General features: G+C 50.4%; 2 protein-coding genes across 18 annotated transcripts in view; one reads left to right on the top strand and one right to left on the bottom strand.

The window, feature by feature from the left end:
• Positions 1 to 4,215, top strand: part of PIAS1 (protein inhibitor of activated STAT 1) — a 121,803-nt gene extending 117,588 nt beyond the window's left edge. Inside the window, exon 14 of the mRNA XM_012535410.3 lies at positions 232 to 4,215. Coding sequence (XP_012390864.2) covers positions 232 to 525 — 294 coding nt within the window. The 3' untranslated portion in view covers positions 526 to 4,215. The remainder of the gene's footprint in view (positions 1 to 231) is intronic.
• Positions 3,204 to 24,884, bottom strand: part of LOC101269482 (CLN6 transmembrane ER protein) — a 39,695-nt gene continuing 18,014 nt past the window's right edge. For 8 of the 17 annotated variants that reach the window (XM_049706948.1, XM_033439947.2, XM_033439946.2 and 5 more), the window contains 6 exons: positions 16,295 to 16,391; positions 16,162 to 16,192; positions 11,375 to 11,515; positions 9,594 to 9,782; positions 8,145 to 8,237; positions 3,204 to 6,912 (listed from right to left, as the gene is read on the bottom strand). In XM_049706948.1, coding sequence (XP_049562905.1) covers positions 6,755 to 6,912; positions 8,145 to 8,237; positions 9,594 to 9,782; positions 11,375 to 11,515; positions 16,162 to 16,192; positions 16,295 to 16,391 — 709 coding nt within the window. In that variant the 3' untranslated portion in view covers positions 3,204 to 6,754. Of the gene's footprint in view, positions 6,913 to 8,144; positions 8,238 to 9,593; positions 9,783 to 11,374; positions 11,516 to 11,918; positions 12,303 to 12,724; positions 13,618 to 16,161; positions 16,193 to 16,294; positions 16,392 to 19,528; positions 21,257 to 23,411; positions 24,306 to 24,884 lie in introns of those variants that run through there. The other 9 variants (XM_049706949.1, XM_033439955.2, XM_033439954.2 and 6 more) reach the window with 9 other exon arrangements.

The raw sequence follows: 24,884 nt of genomic DNA, 5'->3' as shown, positions 1-24,884 counted from the left end.
CAGCTACAAAAATGTCTCTTAAGATCAGTGATGTGCCAATAAAAATTAAAAGGTCAATGATGTGATCATTACATAAGACCATTTGATTTTGCAAAATGTTTTACTAAATAGTTCAGAAACACCAGGTACTCAGAATATATTAAATTTAGGACTTTGTTCTGCTGAGAAGAAAGTTTATTAATTTATAAGTATAATTAACTTTATTTCCTGTGTTTTGTTTCCCCTCCCTAGCATTATAACACCTCCCTGCTTGCCGCTGCAGCAGCAGCGGTTTCAGATGATCAAGACCTCTTACACTCGTCTCGGTTTTTTCCATATACCTCCTCACAGATGTTTCTTGATCAGTTAAGTGCAGGAGGCAGTACTTCTCTGCCAGCCACCAATGGAAGCAGCAGTGGCAGTAACAGCAGCCTCGTATCCTCCAACAGCCTAAGGGAGAGCCATAGCCACACCGTCGCAAATAGGAGCAGCACGGACACAGCATCCATCTTCGGCATCATACCAGACATTATTTCATTGGACTGATTCCCTTGCCCCTGCTGCTCCCATCCCTACCCCAGATTAAATGAACTTGGTAGAAAGAAGAGAACTTTGTGCTATGTTTTACCTTATTCTGTTTAGAAAAGTACACAAGCGTGTTTTTTTCCTTTTTTTTAGGGAAAAAATTAAAAGAAATGTACAGAGAACAAAACTATATTTTCAGTTTTACTTTTGTATATAAATCTAAGACTGCCTGTCTGAAAAAACACTTGTAAAAAACAAAAAAAAGGAAAGAAAAGAAAAAAAAAAGAAAAAAAACAAGTACCCACAAACCACCTTCAGTTCATTCTTTCTGGATTCTGAAGATTTTTTTTTCATCATTTGTCCTATTTGGTTTTATTTTACTTCAATGGCATTATTTTATTTGCAATAACAGAAAAGGAATTGCATGTATGAAGTTTTAAATTGTGGGCTTTTCTTTGTTGTGGGGAGGGGCTGGGGGGGGATAGTTTTAATTTCCATTTTCTAAAAATGACAGACTTGGATTCTGTTTGTGTGTGTGCATATTTTATCCAGCCTTAAGTTATAAATCTCATCTGTTCCTCTGCATTCCCTATGTATTTTCAGGACATAGCTTGTGGGTGTGTATGTGTCTGTGTGTATTTTTGTGTCGTTACTGTTCCTTCTCCCGAGTTTGCATTCAGTTGATAAATCAGTTGCCTGCTTCTTTAAAAGTGCTTTGAAGGTCTTGAACTCTCATATGAGCATCTTTATCAACTGTCCCAATTGCATGTTCTCCATCACATATTGTCTCTTATTTGCTAGATACCCCCTGAGAATATGTTTCAGAGATTGGAGTAGAGCTATCTGGGTAAGGAGTAGGCTTAGCCGACCTGTGAATAATACACTTTAGTCTAGTTCTTTATTTTGAATTTGGATTGCCAGTATTATGTATTTAAACCAAGTCTGTGAACACCTGCTTTTTTGGCCACAGGGTAACAAGTTTTCATGTGAGATCTTCATACCAAAGTAGGAAGTAAAAATAGCTTAGAAAGCCCTGTTGGATGTCCTGTGCAGCTGACAGAGGTAAGGCTACATCACCTCAAAAAAGACAGTCAATTATCCTTAAAAGTAAATTCTCTTCGGAAAATACAGTGCACCATATGTCAGTCTGTAGAAATCTATCATCTGATAAACAGTTGAAATTCAAAATGGGCTTGATCCTTAGTCATTTTCACTCTCTGGTTCTGAGTGTACTTATTTTTTTAGCCTAGTTATCTTGTTTGTTTTATATTTTTCTTCATCTTTTAAAGACAAGCATGACATAGGAAAGTCAAATCTTTTTAAGAATTCATGGATCAGTCTGATCTACTCTTATTAATAATGGAAATGTAAATATATTGAAAACTGTTTTTCAGGAAATGAGTGAGGGTTGGAGGGAAGGAAAAAGTGGTTCTACTTGTGTTCCAAAATCCTCGTCAGAGAAGGTCCGTTTTTCAGGTAATATCTGAAGGTGTTGAAAATATTGTTTATCTGATTGAAAGGTTTAGCAGAAAAGATAAAGAAGGGGCATAACGATTACCAATTTTCCAGACTGGATTTTTATATCACAGCTGTTAATGTTCTCAGAGTTGTTCTCAGAGTTGATGAAGGACCACCTTTGTGTATAAAATTGTCATTTTAAACCTTGCAGTGGTAACAAATTGACCTACTTTAATCCAGTTAGAGTTCAAGATGGCTGTATCTTCAGTTGTCTGATGAAATTAATGGTTCACATGACTGTGTGGCATCTAAACATACCTGTTTTTACAGTATCTCTCTGCCACCAAATTGTTGACTTGAATTTTGAAAAACAGGTTGGTATTGATATGTATATGTGTGTGTGTATATATGTATTTATAGACAAGTGTGTGAGTGACAACTGAGTTATATAGTCTTCCCTACGCATGTGTATTCCACACATACATGGCTGAGTTATAGTCACTAAACAATTTGCAATAAAAAAAAAATTCATTGTCAGTTAAAACAGGAAATAGTTAAGTTTTTAAATGAATCTGGTGTTATGTGAGTACACACTTTAGAACTCTCATTGCCATGTTAACTTAGGCTAATATCTAATAGTATTATAATTTGTGTCTAAATTCAGATTGGGATAGAAATTACTTAAATTGTAGGGAGTTGCTTCTTTCATATTGTAATAGGAAACGTTTCTGTTAATTCAGCTACCTAAGATAAAATGAATAGTTTTGTTTTTCTTTATTTGTTGTTGTTAGTGGTCTCAGAATTCTGATCAATAACTTTGTGTATGATGCTGAATAACAGACTCTTTGAATGATCCAGTTGAAAAACCGTCCCTCTACTTTCTTCAGCCCAGTTTTGGAGAGGGTTATTTTCTCTCAGGGTCCTGCGTTATACCAACCGAAGGGAAGAACAGGTAACAGGGAGAAATAAATGTCTGTCTAGTAGCTTTGGTCGTGTCTCCGTGGGAGAAACTAACCATTCAGTTTGTCTTTTTATTTTAGTTCATTCCACTCTTACGGAGTTTGTTCCCTTCAGTTGTTAACTTTCTAAAATGTTGCAGTAGTAGTAACTATTACTCTGTTGGTCTCATGGCCGCTATTAGTCAATCAGACTTTTTATGGTCCATAGTAATTATTAGTGGAGTCATGCACTGCATCTTTATCTTCTAAGTTTTTGTTTGTTTGTTTTTAAAGCACAGTTATTTCTTTTTTCCCTAGCCCACTGTCACTCCCCCACCCATGCTAATATTGACATGCTGTCTGTGGACTAATGACTCAGAATCTTTAGTCACGTTACCACCATCCCCTTGCCTTGGTCACTCATAATAGGTGCGCATATGTTTGTGTGTCTGTATAGTACTGTGGGTGGGTGGGTGTGTGTATATGCACACACACACATCTTTAGTATAATAGCTGTTTGACTAGCAGGGTTGAAGTGGCTTTTAATTATTTTGTGGGCATTATTGAACACGTTTTTAAAAGTATCTGGACCTTAACCATGCCACGCTTGGTTGACTAATTTATTTTGAGCATTAAAAATTTTCTACTTCTATTAATGTAGACATTATCACAATTCTCTATTATTACTGACTTAGAAAAGATACACTTAAGCTTCTGAGAAATGTGATTTCTTGGCAGATTTTCCTTTGAGTCAAATGTCTGAAACTGAATGAAAATACATCCCAATTTTAAATTACTAATTGTGGAAAGAACATTGTTTTTAAACAGCTCCAATTTTAAACACACAAAACACTTCAAGATCTTTAGGACTTTAAAGCACATTTGAAATTATTTTAGTAAGAGTTTTGTTTTATCAATACATGTTGAATTCTGTTTTTTAATTAAAAGAAAATACAAAGCTTAGATTTCAGAAAGAGGGAGGGAGAATAGCTGGTGGTCCCAGAGTGTGCTGCTGTTAATTGTTTAATTAACAAAGGGGAAAAATGTATATAAACAGATATAAAAGTTACCATAAATTCCATGAACTTAAATCTGTGATTCATTGCCTTAAAACTTTCTCTCTTAGAATTTCCATACCGCATGCCAAACCAGTAAAATGGCTTTTAAAAATGTATAGTAGACCAATGTCAGTTTGTATAAAAGTACCAAGTGAAAATATTTATTACATGCATTGGAAAAAAAATTGTTTACCTATTGAATGTTACCTGTTTATGTAGAGCTCTTTAGATGTAATAAAAGAAAAGCCTTCAGTTAATTTGTCTTCTGTAAAATACACTGCTGCGTATACAAGGGGACAATCCCTATGAGAAAAAGTGACGATGCTTTGTGCTTCCAGAGCCCCTCTGATCCAGAGATTTCAAAGCATGACAAGTAACTCATTCTCTTGCAACATGCTTTGAGGTAAGTAATGAATATACAGCTATCATTCCCCTTTCTTACTGAAATATGGCTAGCTTTGTAATGAACCACAGCATCCATTTAGTTTTAAATCTGTTTAATCTGCAATTTGATTGTTAAGAGCACTGTGGCCTTTTCTTTGCAAACAATACTTGGTGCTAGGTAAACCAACAGGAATTTCAGGAATGAGCATGAAACCCAGACATGGGGTAGTGTCAGAGCCTTTCCTGGGGTAGAAGTTTAAATCAGAGCACATCCCAGGATCTTGGAATCCTACCCACTGAACACCCTTAATGAGGAACACTGAGTCAGTGGACACAAGCCCCAGGTTCTCAAGGCTGTTACACACCACTTATGTTTTTGGCAAGGTCTACTTCAGGTTCCTGTTAGGCAAATGAGATTCATAAAACTTGCTTTGAAACCAAACGGGTACCATTCAGTGGCATATAAAGACAAAGCTTTGAGGGAACGCACCCTCGTTTATTGTCATAGCCCAGAACTTCCTTTTCCTGTCCCATCTAAATCACAGGTATCTACTGTCTAATCCTTGGTATTCCAGAGTGGCTGTGCAGGACTAACTTCCTCATGTCCATGATGAGTTAAAAAGAAATGTGGCGCACTAGGACCCTTGAGCCTTGCCTGAAAGTGAAATATAGCAGTTCAACATGGGTGCCAACATCTAACCAGCCCTCAGATGGATTTACCATGAAGGTAATGAAGTTTAAGCACCAGGGCCCCTCACTTGCTCTGGTCTCTTCCAGGGTCCCAGGAGCAGCCCTAGTAATTCTCTATTTCTACTGTAATATTCTTAAAGAAGGCCGCCGAATCGTATAACCCTCAGACCCCACAAAACCTGGATCTGCCCCTGTACCGAGTGAGCCTAAGATCCCCAGCCTGACGATCACAAGGTCACCTACTTGGTGTTTTGGGGCCCATATACTGCCTGCCCCCACAGAAGCCGCCTCTACAGCTCCTAGGAATTCATTGGCAGTTACACTGTTGGGGAAATGAAAGCGGCTCTCCTTTCTCAGGACCTCCATTTGGTCTGAGGCCGTGCAGCATCGTGAGATAGCTGCACTAAGACTGTGACTGTTTTGTCCCCTGAAGTTTACCTTGTTCCTGGCCCTTAGATTTGCGTTCTGTGTAAACCTCCCCAGAGACGCACCTCCCTCTTAATTTGGTTTTCTTTTGCTTTAGCCACTAAGGCACAATTAGAAAAAGCCACAGCCCAGAGATCCCAGTTTTGATACATATAAGGATGAAAATCTCTGTAGTTAAGAGTTCTGCCCCGCTCCGCCCTCAGCATGCTGGTGTGTGACTCCAGCCCGTTTTAGGGCTGTGCTGGCGCTAGCGATGGATCCACACCATTGATGAGTGCACAGGCAGCACCAGCCTGGCACCTCCTGGCTACATAACTTAAAAAGCCACTTGTGCTGGAAAAGCTCCCGGCAGGACCAGTACCCCTACTATTGTTTTCCAGGGCTCTCGCTGGGTCATGGCTGTGGCCTGTTCCATCCCCTTATTACTTTCCATTAGTCCTGAGGAAATGGCTTGAAGCCATCATCAGTTTGGCCCACTTGAGCAGACCATCCCAGTCCCATGAACCTCTGTGATAATGGGTCAGGGAGGAGCTCAAAATTCTGACAGAAGCATCATAACAGGTCTTCTCAAGCTCTGCAAGGCCTCAGTGAATGCAACTCGTCACATCTGGTTTCCTTTGGTTTGGGGTGTAGTCGGATCACTCTTCCCAGGGTTTAGCTGATGCTGCCTTGTTTTAAACCTGTTTTTTATCCTGTTTATGAATGAATATCCTGAACTACATTAGTATGCACTGGGAATGAGAATTTGTATGTGACCCTGTGGTGCTGCAAGAACTGTTGCCATAGTTTGAGCTCTCTGTTTGTTGCTGTTTCTCTTGAAAATGTGGAAGATGATTCTAGCACCCAAATACAGAATATTAGTCTTTCGGTAAATTGCCCTTTTTAGGAGAAGCACGACCATGGCAACCCAGGATTACACAGTGCTCTACAATTTGCAAAGGCCCTTTGAAGACCATTTTCAACAGGCTCCATGAGGTAAGAAGTAGGAATCCAACCTCAGTGAGGATCCTAAGGCTTTGAGGGGTGAAATGATTTGCCCAAAATCACCTGACTCAGAAGTGGCAGAGTCAGGACTGGAACCCTGGCCCAACTCTAAACCATAGGCTCTTTCCATGATATAAAGGGCTAGACTGATGGTAGTTAGTTATTAAAATCAGTAAAAGTCTTTTATTAAAGACATGCTAATACTGTAGCTGAAATCGTTTCGTTTCCTTGCTAAGTTACCCGCTGCTGTGGTCAGGTATGTCATCTTGCTGTGTTTGCCATCTCCCACAAGTGAAAGGAACGCTTTTCTTTTTAAAGATTCATCGGTCTGAGTTTTCCGGCCCAGGGGAGGCTCTCTTGCCTTCTCCTCATTGAGTAGTCCTGCACAGGAATGGTGATCTTGCGGATAAATTCGTCATACTTCACTTTGCCATGAGGTTCAATATCTGCTTCCCTGAAAAGATCATCCACTGCAATAAATCACATTAATTTTTCAGTTTGCTTTAGTGTTACGTTATAGGACATCCAGTTGGGGGTTGGGACTCCCTGGAGGTCTTCCCTGAGCGTCTGATTGACTATTCCCGTAGATGAGGAAATAAACCAGTGGAGGGAACAGGACAACCCACCCCCTACCCCTTGGAGACCATGTATCCAATTTTGAGTTCATCAGGCTTTCTGCAGGGGCCAGGGTAGGGGTGTACTGGTAAGGATTCAGTCACTGAAACCATCTTGTGCTTTTTTTTTCCCCTTCAGAAAATGTCTGGCCCCTGGGCCAGTATTTCCAGAAAGCTTTGGCATGAATCTTACCTTCTACAGCCCACCGTCTCAGCCCCCTGCAGAACAGACACCCTCTGTAGCTCCATCCCAGGCCCCCCAGCCCAGTCTTTGGCCTGCCCCTGACCTGCCAGTCTGCCTTCCAACTTGACACCCCCCCCACCCCAAGGGGGCTCGGTGACAAGTGGTACCTGCCACCATCACCTCTTTTAAAAAGTGTGCGTTTCGGGGGTGGGGTACTGTAAGAGAAAATATATTCAACTGTGTCTAAGCTCAAAGCCTACAAAAAACTGCCACTGTTCTCTAATGTTGCTCAAAAAAAGAAAAAACAAAACCAAAACCCCAACATTTACTGGTTCTGGATCCCTGGGACAAAATACTAGCGTCTCCCAGCAGTTGACAAAAAGAGCCATTTCAGCTTACACTTTTCCACGGTGGCTTCTCAGGACCATCCTCACCCTCTTACAAAACTATCACTGCTCTGTGTTAACTTCCCCGGCCCCAGGCATCCCCAACATAATCCTGGGTAGTTGTTAGAAAATATCCTGTGACTTCCTGCTTAACCATCCTCCTCCAAAAATGTAATTACTGTGCTCTGTGCTTAAGCTGATAGCACTTCTGAGTATTTTCAGAATGTTGAGACTGTAATTCATCTTATTTCATAGAGATGCTTCTACCCACCAACCACTTGGTTAAAACCGTCCCAATGGACAGGTCTAACAACAACCACTGCAGCCTCCAACTGTCCAGAAGAGGGGCAGCTGGAGTCTGATGATGCCTTCTGGGTAGAACGGCGGTTCCCTGTGAACCCACAAAGAACCAGGTCGCAAAGGAGGCCTCCCTCCCAGCCATCTCAGCAGCTCCAAGGATGCTTCTGTAGTAAAACTGAAGCTTTTTCTTTCAATCACTGAGGGTAAAGGAGTCTTACTTCTAGTATCATCTTTCCTTCTCCCACAGCCAGAGGAAGGGACATCAGTCTCTGTCTGGAAGACATTGTCAGTTTCTTTGAAATGTTTCTTTACTGGTTAAACAAATGAGAGATATGTTTGAGTTTGGGGGCCATGGTATTGCTTTAGAGATCATTAACCGTAAGAATAAGGCCCCTGCTGGCCCTCTGCTAACAAACACTCCACTTGGTACATAAAAGCCCATGCAGTGTCCTCACAGCCGGGGAGGGAAGGAGAGCCCGTGTTTCCCTGTTCACATTAAAACAGACACAATGAAAGACGAGATCGTGATAGCTCCCGGCCTGAAAAAGCGGGGGAAGCTCCATCTGCCTTCTGTAGAGCTATTTTTACATGCTTTGCGCTGTGCCTTTGTGACTGCAGATAAAATCTCAGCAGACTGCTTTATAGAATGTTAGCTCTTGGAGGGACCTGAGGGACTGTGTGTTGTAACCTCATTTCCCAACGAGGAAACTGAGGAGGGTGAGAGAGGTTAAGAAACTCACCTGAGGTCCCCCAGAATGAGGGGGAGCCAGGATTCAAGTCTGTTTGTTGTGATTTAACCAAAGGCTAAAGGCCCATCACTACTGAAGCCTTTTTCCTCCTGCCTCAATCATAGGCAGTGGCCCAGCGGCCTAACTAGAAATCCCAGCCTCTGGGGTTGGTGGGTGTGGACTCTGGTAGCGACCTGGCATGGCTGCCATGGCTGGACCGAGGGGCCCACCAGGCAGACTGGGAGAACACCTGCAAAGGGCCCAACATTGGAGTCACCCTTACCATGGACATCAGGCTTTCCTAGAAGACCCAAGCCTCTCATCCTCTCTGAGGTAGGAAGGCAGGGAAGGTAGGAGTCAAAGACCACCACGGACACCCCTTCTGGAAAAGCTCTTAGAGCTGGCTGAGTCGTGGGGAAAGGGAGCAAAGTAACATCTCAATTTAGAAACTTGGCAGCAGTAGCAGCTTCAGAAGATAGCTGTGGTGAGAGGAAAGAGCCTGAGAGGGGCTGGGGGGCGGGGGTCCAAGTGTCTAATAGACCTGCATGTAGCTCCCAGCTCTGTTACTCACAAGCCACTCACTGCACCTGTTTAATCAGTATGAGGGGGACACTAGTGCTCCCAGAGCTGTCATAATCACTAAATGAAGGCCCACAGTGAAAGTTTAGAACACAGTGTGATGCCCAAGTAGATCATAACTGGGTTTCCCCAAGCCGTCCCTTCGCCCTGGCTAATTTCTCCTGCCACCCACAGCGTCCCTAGTTCTTTTCTGGGATCCAATCCAGAGTTCACTAAGCTCAACATCTAGTTACAACCTTCTGGGGCATCCACCAAATGCAGTGCCTGCATAACCCAGGTGGCATGGATTGGGCTTTGGTGTCCTTCCCCCAACCCCTTAATCACCTCGTGCTGTTGGGAAAGAGGGACCCAGGCCATTACCTTCTTTATGGGTGAGCTTCTCTCCCAGTTTCATGAGTTTTGACCGCAGTTCAGACGCCATGATGTAGCCTTTCTTCTCCTTGTCCGCCATCAACATGGCCAAAAGAATTTCCTTCTCTGGGTCCTCTTGTTTTATTTGCATGTGCATAATGGTCAGGAAAGTAGAGAAATCCAGCTCTCCATTTCTGTCTAGGAAACCCCCAAACACAGCGGAGTGAGCAAGGAGGAAAAGGCTTCTCTTGAGGAAGGCAGCTGGGTTCCTGCCTTCATGGCCAGCTCAAGGGCCACCTAACTCAGGAAGCACCATGATGGAGGCAGTGGTCATGGGGAAGAGGATGCAGCCTGTCCTGCTGAGTTCCCACCATGGATATGCCTCATTTAATCCTCCCAACAACCCCTTAGTGACTGGTTATCGCATTTTGCCCACTAAGGAGACAGAAGCTCAGAGCAAAGAGTCACCTCAGAGCAGTGGCAGGACTAGGATGAAGCACTGCCTCCTCTATCCCCTTCTGGATGCTTCTCTCCTGCCCTGAACTGGAGGGAAGTGCACCAACATGTCTATCCCCCCTTTTGGCAGCCACTGTAACACATTTACAAAGATAGACAGATGACCCCCACCTGGGGCCTCAAGCCTCTGTCCCACCAGGCTGTTCACCTCACTGCAGCCTCACTACTTCCCTCACTGCAGCTTCCACCCCAGTCCCTCCAGCCCACACCCTTCCTCCAGGCATGCCTGGGGACCTCAGCCCAGGCCCTGGCTGGGCTACAACTGCAGGAAGTCAGAACTGCCTCTGACCACAGCTTCCTGTTTGCAGGAGACAGAAACCAAAGGAAACCACCGCCCGTTCGGAGATGGAAGCAGCAGATCTCAGTTGCTAAGCGCCCCATCACTGGGCTTGAGGCCTTCAGAGGCCCACCCCCAGGCCCAGGCTGGCCTCAGGACGGGCTCCCAGTGCTACTTCAGGCACCCTCGGATGGGACCTCAGGTTAACGCTAGCAGATGGTGGGAACCCATCTGAGAGATGAAGAACCTGAGGTCCAGATGGGCTCTTGAGCAAGTGTTCTTTCCAGGCCGCCCTTCTCTTTCCTTCCTGAGTGTCCAGCCACCAATGCAAACAGCCATCCTGGCCTCTGACATCCCTCCCTCTTTTTCTTTAAAAAATAAAAACCCAGCAACAACAAAAAAAAAACTTGTTTTTGGTTATGAAAAGTCCCATATGTTTCCATTGTCAAAAACAGAGGAAACAAGGAGAATGAAAATCCCATAATCGCATCACCAGAGAACCATTTGGAGATCACAATTGGGTTCCAAGCCTGATTCCACCATTGGCATAAGCACTTGGGGAAGTTACCTAATGGGCTCTGAATCTTGATCTTTGTCTGTAAAACCCGGATTAGGATAGTGCCTCCTTCATTGGGTTGTTGAGCTAAGCACATGACAAATAGTTAAGGGACATTGTTCTATCAAAACAACTTTGGGATCACTTAGCACTGTCTGGGCTGCAGGTGTGTGATAACCTTGTGGGAATGCCTAGATCCCTTGGTCTTCTGGGATGGGGGTGTCACCGGTTGCTGTGAGGATTCAAGGAAGCCCGAGTGATACACAGCACCCAGCCGGTAGCTCCAGCTGCAACCTACCCCTCAAACTTCTGAGCTGTTTACACCCCAGCATCTGCACCTGCTTGCCGGGCCCTCCCCAGGACCACAGCTGTGGGGCTCAGGGCCCACCCTCAGCCCAGACTCCTCCTTCCCTGGCAACTGACCCGGCCCAGCCAACTCACCTATCCCGTGAGTCTGCAGGTGCCGCTGCACCTCCCCCGGCGTCGGGCTGGCCCCCAGGCACCTCATCACCATCAGGAGGTCAGTGGCTTTCATCTTCCCCCGCTGCTGCTTGTCGTACAGGGAGAAGCATTCCTTGTACTCTGCCAAAGCCCAGAAAGGAGAATCAGGAGCCGCCTTTCACCCTCCACCCCGCCTCTCTGTCCTCTCCCCCCTCTTTCTGCCCCTCCCCTCCCTTTTGCCTGCTCCCCTCTCCTCTTTCCCTCCTAGAGTGGCCAGACAGCAAAGAAAAAGACAGAGCTGCCAGGGTAAACCGAACTTCCGATATTCTAAAAAATGTATTCATTGTTTAAGTCGATCCCAAGTTTTGCATGGGACATACTTATAAAGGTATTTGTTGTTTATCTGAAATTTACATTTAACTAGGTGTCCTGTTTCATCTGCCAACCCTCTCCCCTCCCTCTCCTGACTTCCCTTCTGCCTCCTCCCTCTCACCCTCCCTGCTCCCTTCCTCAGTCGACTAAAACCAGAGGAAAGCTCTCTCACCCTCCAGGGCCAGCCCAGGGAGACCAGGAGCTCACAGCAGGGCACCAGACTCCCAGGGGACCTTGGCAAAGACAGCTTATGTGGGAAACAGGGCCAATAATGCCTCGGGGCTACGGGTCCTCCTTTCTGGGAAGGACCAGAAATCCCCTCTGGGCAGGCCTGGCAGAGAGGCTCTCATATGTGATGACAATAATCACAACTGTGGGCACTTCTGAGCCTACTGCTCCAGCCGCTGGCCTCCAGGCTGCTGAACTCTCAAGCTGCTCTCTGACACAGGCCCTGGCCCCCTTCAAGACTTCAAGAGGCGCTGCCAGGAAGTCGTCCCAGGCTCTGCTGCTGCTCTCCCAAAACCCTCTCTACCCTGCTGGGGGCCAAGTAGCCTCCAGATCCACAGCCCCCCCAGGCCCAGCAGAACCGACCCCCACCTGCATCTCCCCCGACCCCCAAGCCCTGGAGGCACAGTGAGGCCAGCCGTGAGCCTGGGAAGATCAGGGGCCCCTCATAGAGGTTCTGACCACGGGCTGTGGGTAGGGCTCTCATCAGAATTGGTCAAGACTCCCCTCTCGTCCAGTCCCTGGGGCCCACAGGGTAGAGCTCCTGGCTTGAGCCCCGCTTGGGAACGTGCAGAGCCCTGTGCTGTCCTCAGCACCCTGCTCTCTCCTGCTTCCCACACCCAGCTGGTTCCTCAGAGGCCTAGACCAGTGGCTCCTGAGCTGATAACAAAACCAGCAACCGCAGCTCCCGCTACTAGCACTTGCCCCCCAGGCCCTTGTGTAATCCTCACTGTGACCCTGTGGGGGTGGTACCTTCGTTGTTCCCATGGTGCAGATGGGGCGGAAGGCTGGAACAGCAGAAGACTCACAGTGGGCAGCCTGCTCTGCCCCGGAGACCACACTGGATCTCCACTCCCGGGCAGAAGCCACCAGAGGGCAGCAGAGCAGGAGAGACAGCAAAAGGAAGCCCAGGCCTAGGGCCCTTTCATGGTCCCTCCTTAAGGCCTCTCCTGGCAGGAGGATTTCAGGGAGGTTGCTAACCAAAGGCAGGCCAGGCAGTGGGGTTTAGAGACAATTAGCTGCTTTTGTGCCTGTGGAGAGGTTGAATGGGAACTTTCCACCCTTTCAGAACTTTGCAGAGCCTGAGCTTCGGAGGGGCAGACCACCAACAGGACCTGGTGGCAGGGGCTGGAGTGGCCCAGGGGAAGCAGGGCCAGAGCCTGGCCTAACCCCACCTTTGGTTCCTGCAAAACCTAATTTCCTCCAAGAAGGCCCAGTGCCAGTGGGGATGGGGGAAGAGAGAGGGCCACCATGTGTGCAGGGCTTAAACTCAGCTCTCCCCTTCCCCCTCCTGGGGACCGCTCTTGGCCACCCACCTTGTCTTCTGTCTGGTTTGTCTTCTGTCTCTCTGCACGAGGGGTGGGCCCGCTGCCTTCCTGAGACCTCATCCTATGACAGTTGACCATCTTCCGACAGTGGCCAGGTGGGGACATCACATTCTTGGGGCCTGGAATCCACCAGGCTCTACAGCGGGGAACGTTGCCCCCTGCCCCCATGCCCTGCACCACGGGGGCCCGTGGTCCCTGATATCAGCAGGGCTAGGGTCAAATGGGGGCCCACCTCCTCAGTTACATATGTGTTCTGTCTTCCTACCTTTAGATACCTGGGAGTCTGGCTCTGAACTTGGAGTTCTGCGCTGGAACAACAGGGCTCTTCTCCTCCCCACCCTCGCCCCGCCCTCACCCCACCCCACCCCCAGACCCGCCCCCACCCCACCCCCCCAGACCTCCAGACCTCCTTCCTCTCCCTGCCTGGCTCTCCTTCTGATAGGCCAGCTGGCCATCCAACATCCTGTTTATGTTACTACTTTCCTGTTGTCGTCCCCCACCCCCCACCCCCGCCCGCCCGCCCGCCCGCCATCCCTGCAAGGTGAACCCTGTGAGCACAGGAATTTGGGGCTGTTATGTGCACTGCTATATTTTTAATGCCTAGATCTGGGCTGGCACAAAGAAAGGACTCATAACTGTTGAATGAAAGAACAAATTGGGTTAAATAAATTGAATTAAAAATCCCCTTTAGGTTTTCCCTTTGAAAATACAAATACCCCAAGGCAAAAAATAATCCTCCCCAGGGCCTAGGATAACACCAGTTGTATGCTCGGAATGTAACAACCGGCTCTGATGATATATGTACATAGTTTAAGTTTTATAGACTTGAGGATGTGCAGCACACAATTTACAAATCATAAAATATACTGATTATAAATTCCATCTAGCCAATTGACTATCACAGTGAGTTTTGACAGCTCTTGTAGCCATTGCCAACCTACAGTTTTGATTTAACCATTAAGTGAGGTAGGCTGCATGCCAATGAATGCTACTCTTTTCCCAATGACTATACTATCATTACATCTGATAAGTGATCTATTAAACTACTTCTCGGCCTTTGTGCAAATTATATTCATTAAACTGAAATCTTTGAAATCTTCAGCACTATTGACTGCAAGAGATATTTTTTATATATATATAAATTTATTTTAGGCTGCATTGGGTCTTTGTTGCTGCGTGCGGGCTTTCTCTAGTTGCAGCAAGCGGGGGCTACTGTTTGTTGTGGTGCACAAGCCTCTCATTAAGGTGGCTCCTCCTGTGGAGCATGGGCTCTAGGTACGCGGGCTTCAGTAGTTGTGGCTCACAGGCTCTAGAGCACAGGCTCAGTAGTTGTGGCGCATAGGCTTAGTTGCTCTGCGGCATGTGGGATCTTCCCGCACCAGGGTCCGAACCCACGTCCCCTGCATTAGCAGGCAGATTCTTAACCACTGTGCCACCAGGGATGCCCCAAGAGATATCTTTTTAAAATGTTTATACAGATGGAGGGATTGGAGCATTCTTTCATCTTCCATTATTTAATAATGGCTGATTTTAACAACCAGCTCACAAATTTCTTAAAACTGTACCATCTGGCTCACGCTAGCAAGAGCAAGCTGGCCCCAGCGTACGTCTGGGTGACACCCAGGCCCAGTGTCAGGCACATGGCTGACATATGCTGTGTCTCTCACAGCAGCCTAGTGAGGCAGTGTCATTAGCCCCACTTCACAGATGAGACAACTGAGGCTCAGAGGTGACTGGACCCCAGGTCCACTGCCTCCAAGGTCCCTGGTCTTCCCACTCCAGTCTTTCATTCATTAACGTTTGTGGTCACTTTCTTTGTGTCAGACATTAACATACGAAGGGGAACTTACCTTATTCCCTTCTGCGAGGTTCAGAGGCCCCAGAGGGAGGGTGACCCTCAGAGCCAGGTGTTGGTTGGGGGAGGCTGAGGCTGACAGCTGGACTCCAGCCCTGAGACTCCTCAAGTCTTGCCTCAAGACCTGGGCAAGAGGGGCCCCTGCCCTGGGCCTTGTGTTTTAAGAGTCCCTGCTCTGTTCCCCCTCGTGGGGTAAGGATATCAAGGGGTCTGTAGGGAGGTGCCTACAACCCACCCACCCACTCTCCCTTATAGACCAAGCTCCTGGTACACAGAACTCTGGAATCCCTGCCTAGGTAACTCTCAGTTCATCTCCCTACTTGAGCTCGGATAGGCCTCCCCAGCCAGGTCTGGGCCCCTGAGTTCTGTGTAACCCAACCCTGTTGGCTTGGCCTTGTGGAAACAGAACCATGCACTGCGGGAAACTGAAGCCTGTTTAGGGACCAGCAGGTCAGGGGACTCCAGGAACAAAGTGCTCCAAACACCAAAACTAGGCTTGCTGTCAGGACAGAAGGGACCTCAGAGACCACCTAAGCTGACCTTCCCCCCCTTTACAGATGGGGAGACTGAGGCCCAGAGCGTAGAAGCATCCTGCCTGAGTGTGCAAACCTGGGCTCTTTTCTCTTTCTCAGCCAGTTACAAAGCCCCCTCCTTTGGTTGGGTCCTCAGCCACAGCGGTGTCTCTCCATCCATTCCCTTTCCCTCTCCTTTCCCAAATCCAGCTATCAAGTTCTGGGGGAAAACCCAGTGAGCTCCCTCTCCTATCACTCCCTCTTGTAAATCACACCGACAGGTGTGACACCAATATCTCTTACCTCCGAGCTTTGCCCCCCACCTGCACCTCCAACCCAGCCCTTCCCTGCAGTGGCCGGCCCCTTGCCTGTGGGTGGGCCCAGCTCTCCCACCAACCTCCTTCCCTCCCACTAACAAAAAATGAGCAGAGCAAATTGCCTAACAAGACCCACATTTTGCTGTGAGTTGCTAATGAAAGAACAAACCAAACCTACCATTAATTTGGTCCTGGGAAAGAAACTTGGCCTGCAGCAGAGAGAGGAAAACAGTCAGGGAGGGACTCCACAAAAGCCCCCCGGCCACCCCAGCCCAGGACAGCGCGACAGGGCCACACAGACCCTCACTCACCATCGCGGGGCCTCCGGTTGCCACCCGTGCGCTCGCTGCTCCCAGAACCGCCTTCCTGTTCCCCTTCCTCCCGGCTTCAAGTCGAAAGTCCTCCAAGCTGGGTGGAGGCCCGGGTTATAAATCCACGGCTGCCATGGAGACCAGGCCCAACGCCAGGGGTCAGATTCCAGCTTCCCGTGCACTGCTGATGCCCGGCCTGCCTGGGCTAGTGGCAGGTTGGATTCTGAGAGACCGGGGCTGCACGAGGGCTTCCCCAGCCCTCAGTCTTGCATCAGGAGGCTGAAGCTCTGTAGCCAGAGGACAAACGCTGTTTCTCCCTGGGAGCCCTCTGTGGACACTAAGAAGGGGTGACACACAGAAAGGGGGTCCCTGGCCCTGCCTCCGGGGGTCTTTCCTCTCTCTCTCTCCGGGGACTAAGCTGGGGGCTGACAGGCTCCTCCTAGGTGTCGGGCACTTTGCACACCGCCTTACTTAAGGCTCATCACACACCACCTTGTAGGTGGAAGGAAACCCCACTGTGACAGCACAGCCGCCTCCACTGCCAGAGCCTTGGGATGCCTTATGCAGAAGGGACACAGCCACTGTTGCTCTAAGGCCCCTCTGCTGAGTGACTGGCGTGTCACTTCACTGCTCTGTGCCTCAGTGTCCTGGCCGGGCCTCGTCACAGGGCTCTCGATGGTCAAATGGCTGGTGCACCGTCAGTTCTCAGCATGTGTGTCAGTTCTCTCCCCTCCTTCTGGTGTGGCGGGGTGTGGATGCAGTAGATGCCTGCGTTGCGGTCTCCGGCCCCACCACAGGCTGCCCAGGGGACTCAGAGGGAGGCCTCTTAAGTGACTTTCCCGGCCGGGAAGTCTCCCCCCTTTTCTTCCTTTCCCTCCTCTCCCCACCGCAGCCCCCACCCCTTCCGGCAGAAGCTGCTGACTCTCCCCACTTCTCAGTGGTTTGTGCTGCCCCCCACCCCTCCCCACACCCACCGAGGAAGTGAGGGGGCTGGTTCCCTGGAGATACAGTGCTGGGCACAGCTGGGTTCTCCCCGTTCTTCTCCCAGACACCTGTTATATCCCTTGTCCGCGGCTGACGGCTGTCCTGCCTGTGGGCTCCGACTCCAAGGTCAAGCCACTTTGTCAGGACCGACACGTACGGTTGCACATGTTGTGCACGGCACCAGAGCTCCCGGACCAGGGACAAGTGGGTCCTAGAAAGGGGCTGCACGTGCACAGAGGGATGCGTTGGTAATTGGCACATGGACAGCTGGGGCCCTCCTTTGTCCCTTGACCACCTCCATGTGGAAGGTTCTCTTTTCCTCCACTTCTTGTCTCCCGAGTCACCTATTCACACCCGTTTCTAGACCCAGAGAATTTCAGCTGGAGGATTCACACTCTTCCCGGTTGGGCTGAGTAGAGGAGACACTGGAGGGAGGCAGGAGAGGAGGGGAACTTCTCACTGACAGCCTCACGGGAGAAGAGGAGACGGGACGTCAGGTGGGGGCTTGGAAGGGTGGGGAGCACAGAGCAGAGGCCTGTGGGGAAGGCCGACAGGGCCTGGCCAAGTGCTTACTCGGAATCACCCTGTGTCTGGAAAGGGTCCCTTGGAGGAGACATGACTGTTGGGCCTTGTAGTAGCCCAGCCTCGAGACCGAAAAGCCCAGAGGCAGCGAAAGAGATGACAATTTGTTGGACAGGGGATCTTACATGTCCAAAACAACATCCTGCAGCGACTCCCCACTGTGGATGGAAGGTGGCAGGCAGGACACGGCAGCAGTTTTCACTACTCCAGGGGAGGAGGAGGCTACCAGTTACAGGGGGAATTGGCTTCAGCTGGGCTCCTCAGTTACCAGGCAAACCAGCAGCTGGGGCAGGGGCAAGCACATAGGTAGTTAGTGGTTACTGATTAAGGCCTATGATTAAGAGGATTGGATAGTCATGGGAGCGAAGCAGGGCCTGGTCGAGCTGGGGATGTAAAGAGAGCAAGAGAACAGCCATCTTGAACGGCCTGACCATACACTCCACCCCTACACACCCTATATGACCCTTACAATCTTGGTCTGACCCTCTTCTGCCATATCCCTGGGGTCAGGGACGCAGAGGGCACTGCAACCAAATACCACAAATGCAACAGAGCCAACAGCTGCTAAGGAGTATCAAGAGTCCAAGAGGTGGGCAGACTTTGCAGCCAGGCGCTTGTTGGGTCAACTTTTCATGGAAGTCCAGAGGAGGATGACGATAGCATCTCGCTGTAGACCCAGCAGTCAGACTTACCAATGGCGAGGCCACCACTGCTGTCCAGTTCCCAAACACATTCCCTCTGCTCAGGCTAGGCACGAAATATAGAGATGTTTTACAGGCACAAGATGGGGGAAGATCATGACCCTGAAGCCAAATACAAGCAGTAACAGCATTCTGAGATCACACCACCCCTACCTGTGGTCTGCATCACAGCCTGCAGTCCCACGCCGTCTGTCCACCCTCAGTCCCCACAGCCAGTGCCCAATACTGGAGAGGACGCATAACAGACCATAGCGTTCATATAATGGTGCTTTCTCCAACAGGGGCCTGGATTAATCACCTTAGTGCTGTCAGGCAGGGCCAAGTGGAGGACAGGTGAAGCCTGTAGGTCCCTTTCTGATCCTATTCCCCATGAAGCAGCAAACCCAGAACGCCGGGGTCCTACCTGCCAGTCCCAGGCCATTTTGTACTGGGTTCCCCTAGGAATAGGTCCGGTGGCCAGGGTGAAAACAAGTTATTGTCCTGACCAGTACTGGTCCTTCGGTGGTCAACAGTTGAACTTGGATGGTGTTGCCTAGTTGCTTCTGGGTTAACGTGCTGCAGGCACTGGGTCGACTGCCCCTGGGATGTTCAGTTATAGCTCGGAGGGGCGGAGTTAGCGTCCTGGTCCACGTGTCAAGAGAGCGGGTTTCCAGTTTCACCAGCTGGTTAAGTGGTCCATTCATCCCGCGGCTTAGCCTGGCAGCAGGGGCGTCGTAGCGCAGGGGGAGATGCCAGTGTCTGTCATTTTTATCAGCCCATGCCTGAATTGCGTGGCCCATAAGGTGGGTTCCTTGGTCACTATCGGGGTCCTTTCCCCATAGGGTCGCCCCGCCACCATCCACTCCTGGGCTATCCACTGCATCCATCCAGATGCTGTCCGTTGCAGGCCGGCTGGCCACTGCTGCCCACCTGCACTGATTACCCCGGGCCAACCCATCGGTGTACGAAACCTCCCAGGGGATGGAGCCTGTGCCTTCTTCCACTAAAGGTGGTACATTAGGAGGATCAGCTGTCTCCGTCAGGCCGGTGGGGTCCTCCGTGGTGTAGGTAACCAGGCCTCAGCGTGTAACTCTGCACTCGGTGGGCCAGTAGGTCAAGGGCTACGTTGCCTTCAACAGACACGCCACTTAGTTATGGTTCGGACTTGCCCAGACTTGGGCTTCTGGAAGGTATCCTTTAGCCACTCAGCTGTGGGATCCTGAGTACGTACAGTCACTGGGGCGCCTCCTGGGATGTCTTTCACCTGTTGTGAAGCATCGTTGATTGCCCAGAGCTGTTGTTCCAGCCCACGACATCGTTATTCCGCGCCCTTCCACGGGTGGGACCAGAAGCCCAAGGGCACTCTTGTGATTACGCTGTTACCACAGGCCCCAACCAAACCGTTTCAGGTAACTGGCCACGTCCAACTCACAAGCCTGTCCCTGAGTTCATATCCCTAAAGCCCTGGATCTGTTTAACAGCCACCTTGGCTTGGGTGAAGGCATCTTCCTCCCCCGGGGTCCTCTCCCACTGAGCTCCCTTCTTTACAGGCTTGAACAAGGGTCAAAAAGCTTGGGCCAGATGCGGGATGAGAGGCCTCCAACAGCCCAACAGCCCTAGCCAGGTCTGTAATTGTTTCGGGGTGATGGGCCACAGGTGTGCTTGCATTTTGCCAGTAACTGCTGACAGTACCACTTTGGGCTTACCTGACCAGATAACACCCAAGTATTTGACAGGTCATCCAGGTCTTTGCCTTCTGTCTGCATTCTCCAGCCATCCCTCTGCTGTCAAATGAGCTCCAAGCGTGGGGGCTGCTACTTTGAAACGGGAAACAGACCCTGAGGTTAACAGAATATCACCATTATGATGGGAGAGAGAGGCATCCCTCCTGATGGTCTGCTGCCTCCGCTCTGGGGAAGAAAAGAGCTCTTCATCTGCGCCTGGGGGACAGGGAGCTCGATGACCTCGTCCCAATCTTCTTCCTCTTCATCAGTGCTCTCTGTAGGGTCCCACGCCTGGGGATTCCCATCTGGACGGGCCCCAACCATCTGGACTCCCTGTCGGGGAAGCTACCTTCCCTTCAGCCACGCGGCGTGGTGGGCTAAGTGTCTGCTTCCCGTCTTGTTCCCTCAATCTGGCCATTAACGTTCCGGCAGTTTTGGTTTGGGCCAGCCTGGCACCCCACCTGTAGGCCCCTAACCTGAGCCTTGGGCACTTGCTCAGTGTCCGTGGCCTTTCTCAGCCTCCAAAGCAGCAGCCAGCCCACAGCCATGGCCACCCCTTCCACCGTCTGGCTTCTCTCTCCCCACAGTAACGGCGCGACATCTCTGCGACACCCTCAGGGGGGTCTGTGGATTCACCAGTCTCTTGGCGGCCCTCATTCATCAAGGACAGACGCCACAGGGCCCCGCACACGAGTGGATAGCCACCCCCCGGATTCCTCACAACGTTCCATTCCCCGTCCTTCTTCCCCGACATCTCGGTGCGCCCGGGAGTTTCCCCGGCTTCTCGGCTGACTCGCCAATTGTTGGGCTGCACTCCCGCAGGCCTGCAAGCCTTGGAGTGGCCCAGCCTTGAGACCAAAGGAACAGCCCAGAGACAGTGACAGAGACATCAGTGATTTGTCGGATAGGGGATCTTACACGTTTGAAGCAACATCCTGGAGCAACACCCCACCGTGTGCGGCAGACGGGACTCGGCAGCCATCTTTGCTGCTCTGCGGGGGAAGGAGGTTACCAGTTATAGGGGGAATTGACTTCAGCTGGGCTCCTCAGTTACCAGGGACTAATGAAGCCCTACAATTAAGAGGATTGGATAGTCATGGGAGCGAAGCAGGGCCTGGTCGAGCTGGGGATGTACGGAGAGCAAGAGAACAGCCATCTTGAACGTCCTGACCATACGCTCCACCCCTACACACCCTATATGACCCTTACAATCTTGGTCTGACCCTCTTCTGCCATATCCCTGGGGTCAGGTATGCAGAGGGCACTGCAACCAAATACCACAAATGCAATAGAGCCAACAGCTGCTAAGGAGTATCAAGAGTCCAAGAGGTGGGCAGACTTTAGAGCCAGGCGCTTATTGGGTCAACTTTTCATGGAAGTCCAGAGGAGGATGACGATAGCATCTCGCTGTAGACCCAGCAGTCAGACTTACCAATGGCGAGGCCACCACTGCTGTCCAGTTCCCAAACACATTCCCTCTGCTCAGGCTAGGCACGAAATATAGAGATGTTTTACAGGCACAAGACGGGGGGAAACTCATGACCCTGAAGCCAAATACAAGCAGTAACAGCATTCTGAGATCACACCGCCCCTACCTGTGGTCTGCTTCGCAGCCTGCAGTCCCACGCCGTCTGTCCACCCTCAGTCCCCACCGCCAGTGCCAAATACTGGAGAGGGCGCATAACAGACCATAGCGTTCATATAATGGTGCTTTCTCCAACAGGGGCCTGGATTAATGACCTTAGTGCTGTCAGGCAGGGCCAAGTGGAGGACAGGTGAAGCCTGTAAGTCCCTTTCTAATCCTATTCCCCATGAAGCAGCAAACCCAGAACGCCGGGGACCTACCTGCCAGTCCCAGGCCATTTTGTACTGGGTTCCCCTAGGAATAGGTCTGGTGGCCAGGGTGAAAACAAGTTATTGTCCTGATCAGTCCTGGTCCTTCGGTGGTCAACAGTTGAACTTGGATGGTGTTGCCTAGTTGCTTCTGGGTTAACGTGCTGCAGCCACTGGGTCGACTGCCCCTGGGATGTTCAGTTATAGCTCGGAGGGGCTGAGTTAGCGTCCCGGTCCACGTGTCAAGAGAGCGGGTTTCCAGTTTCACCAGCTGGTTAAGTGGTCCATTCATCCCGTGGCTTAGCCTGGCAGCAGGGGCGTCGTAGCACAGGGGGAGATGCCAGTGTCTGTCATTTTTATCAGCCCATGCCTGAATTTCGTGGCCCATAAGGTGGGTTCCTTGGTCACTATCGGGGTCCTTTCCCCATAGGGTCGCCCTGCCACCATCCACTCCTGGGCTCTCCACTGCATCCATCCAGATGCTGTCCGTTGCAGGCCGGCTGGCCACTGCTGCCCACCTGCACTGACTACCCCGGGCCAACCCATCGGTGTACGACACCTCCCAAGGGATGGAGCCTGTGCCTTCTTCCATTAAAGGTGGCATCTCAGGAGGATCAGCTGTCTCTGTCAGGCCGGTGGGGTCCTCCGTGGTGTAGGTAACCAGGCCTCAGCGTGTAACTCTGCACTCGGTGGGCCAGTAGGGCAAGGGCTACGTTGCCTTCAACAGACACGCCACTTAGTTATGGTGCGGACTTGTGCGTGCCCGGACTTGGGCTTCTGGAAGGTATCCTTTAGCCACTCAGCTGTGGGATCCTGAGTACGTACAGTCACTGGGGCGCCTCCTGGGATGTCTTTCACCTGTTGTGAAGCATGTTACCACAGGCCCTAACCAAACCATTTCAGGTAACTGGCCACGTCCAACTCACAAGCCTGTCCCTGAGTTCATATCCCTAAAGCCCTGGATCTGTTTAACAGCCACCTTGGTTGGGTGAAGGCATCTTCCTCCCCCGGGGTCCTCTCCCACTGAGCTCCCTTCTTTACAGGCTTGAACAAGGGTCAAAAAGCTTGGGCCAGATGCGGGATGAGAGGCCTCCAACAGCCCAACAGCCCTAGCCAGGTCTGTAATTGTTTCGGGGTGATGGGCCACAGGTGTGCTTGCATTTTGCCAGTAACTGCTGACAGTACCACTTTGGGCTTACCTGACCAGATAACACCCAAGTATTTGACAGGTCATCCAGGTCTTTGCCTTCTGTCTGCATTCTCCAGCCATCCCTCTGCTGTCAAATGAGCTCCAAGCGTGGGGGCTGCTACTTTGAAACAGGAAACAGACCCTGAGGTTAACAGAATATCACCATTATGATGGGAGAGAGAGGCATCCCTCCTGATGGTCTGCTGCCTCCGCTCTGGGGAAGAAAAGAGCTCTTCATCTGCGCCTGGGGGACAGGGAGCTCGATGACCTCGTCCCAATCTTCTTCCTCTTCATCAGTGCTCTCTGTAGGGTCCCACGCCTGGGGGTTCCCATCTGGACGGGCCCCAGCCATCTGGACTCCCTGTCGGGGAAGCTACCTTCCCTTCAGCCACGCGGCGTGGTGGGCTAAGTGTCTGCTTCCCGTCTTGTTCCCTCAATCTGGCCATTAACGTTCCGGCAGTTTTGGTTTGGGCCAGCCTGGCACCCCACCTGTAGGCCCCTGACCTGAGCCTTGGGCACTTGCTCAGTGTCTGTGGCCTTTCTCAGCCTCCAAAGCAGCAGCCAGCCCGCAGCCATGGCCACCCCTTCCACCGTCTGGCTTCTCTCTCCCCACAGTAACGGCAGCGACATCTCTGCGACACCCTCAGGGGGGTCTGTGGATTCGCCAGTCTCTTGGCGGCCCTCATTCATCAAGGACAGACGCCACAGGGCCCCGCACACGAGTGGATGGCCACCCCCTGGATTCCTCAACGTTCCATGCCCCGTCCTTCTTCCCCGACATCTCGGTGCGCCCGGGAGTTTCCCCGGCTTCTCGGCTGACTCGCCAATTGTTGGGCTGCACTCCCGCAGGCCTGCAAGCCTTGGAGTGGCCCAGCCTTGAGACCAAAGGAACAGCCCAGAGACAGTGACAGAGACATCAGTGATTTGTCGGATAGGGGATCTTACACGTTTGAAGCAACATCCTGGAGCAACACCCCACCGTGTGCGGCAGACGGGACTCGGCAGCCATCTTTGCTGCTCTGCGGGGGAAGGAGGTTACCAGTTACAGGGGGAATTGACTTCAGGTGGGCTCCTCAGTTACCAGGGACTAATGAAGCCCTACAATTAAGAGGATTGGATAGTCATGGGAGCGAAGCAGGGCCTGGTCAAGCTGGGGATGTACAGAGAGCAAGAGAACAGCCATCTTGAACGGCCTGACCATACACGTGACATTTCCTTGAGTTTAGGTCAGTGTGCGCTAGAGTTTGGGGCTGTGTCCCCGAAGGCACACCAACTGAGACACCCTGGCCAACTCCTTTTTTAGGTGTTTCTAGGTGTCTCTAAGGGGTGTTTCTCATGACTGAAAACACCTGCACGGGGTGGTGGCTACCTGAGTTCACTGGACAAAAATTCTCAAGGTGTCTGCTTTACCTCGTCGTGTGTAGGCTACACTTCAACTCAGGCCGCAAAACAGAAACCCCCTCCAATGCCACTTGGGGGCTGAGATTTTGTTCACCTGAAGGGCCCCATCACCATAATTTCTGATTCAGCAGGTGAAAGGGGGAAAGAATCTGCATTTTCTCCTGCCATCTAGATGCTGCCAGCCAGGACCATACTTT

The sequence above is a fragment of the Orcinus orca genome, chromosome 2 (genome assembly GCF_937001465.1).
Source record: "Orcinus orca chromosome 2, mOrcOrc1.1, whole genome shotgun sequence".
Taxonomy (NCBI): domain Eukaryota; kingdom Metazoa; phylum Chordata; class Mammalia; order Artiodactyla; family Delphinidae; genus Orcinus; species Orcinus orca.
This window is presented reverse-complemented; position numbering and strand designations above follow the sequence as displayed.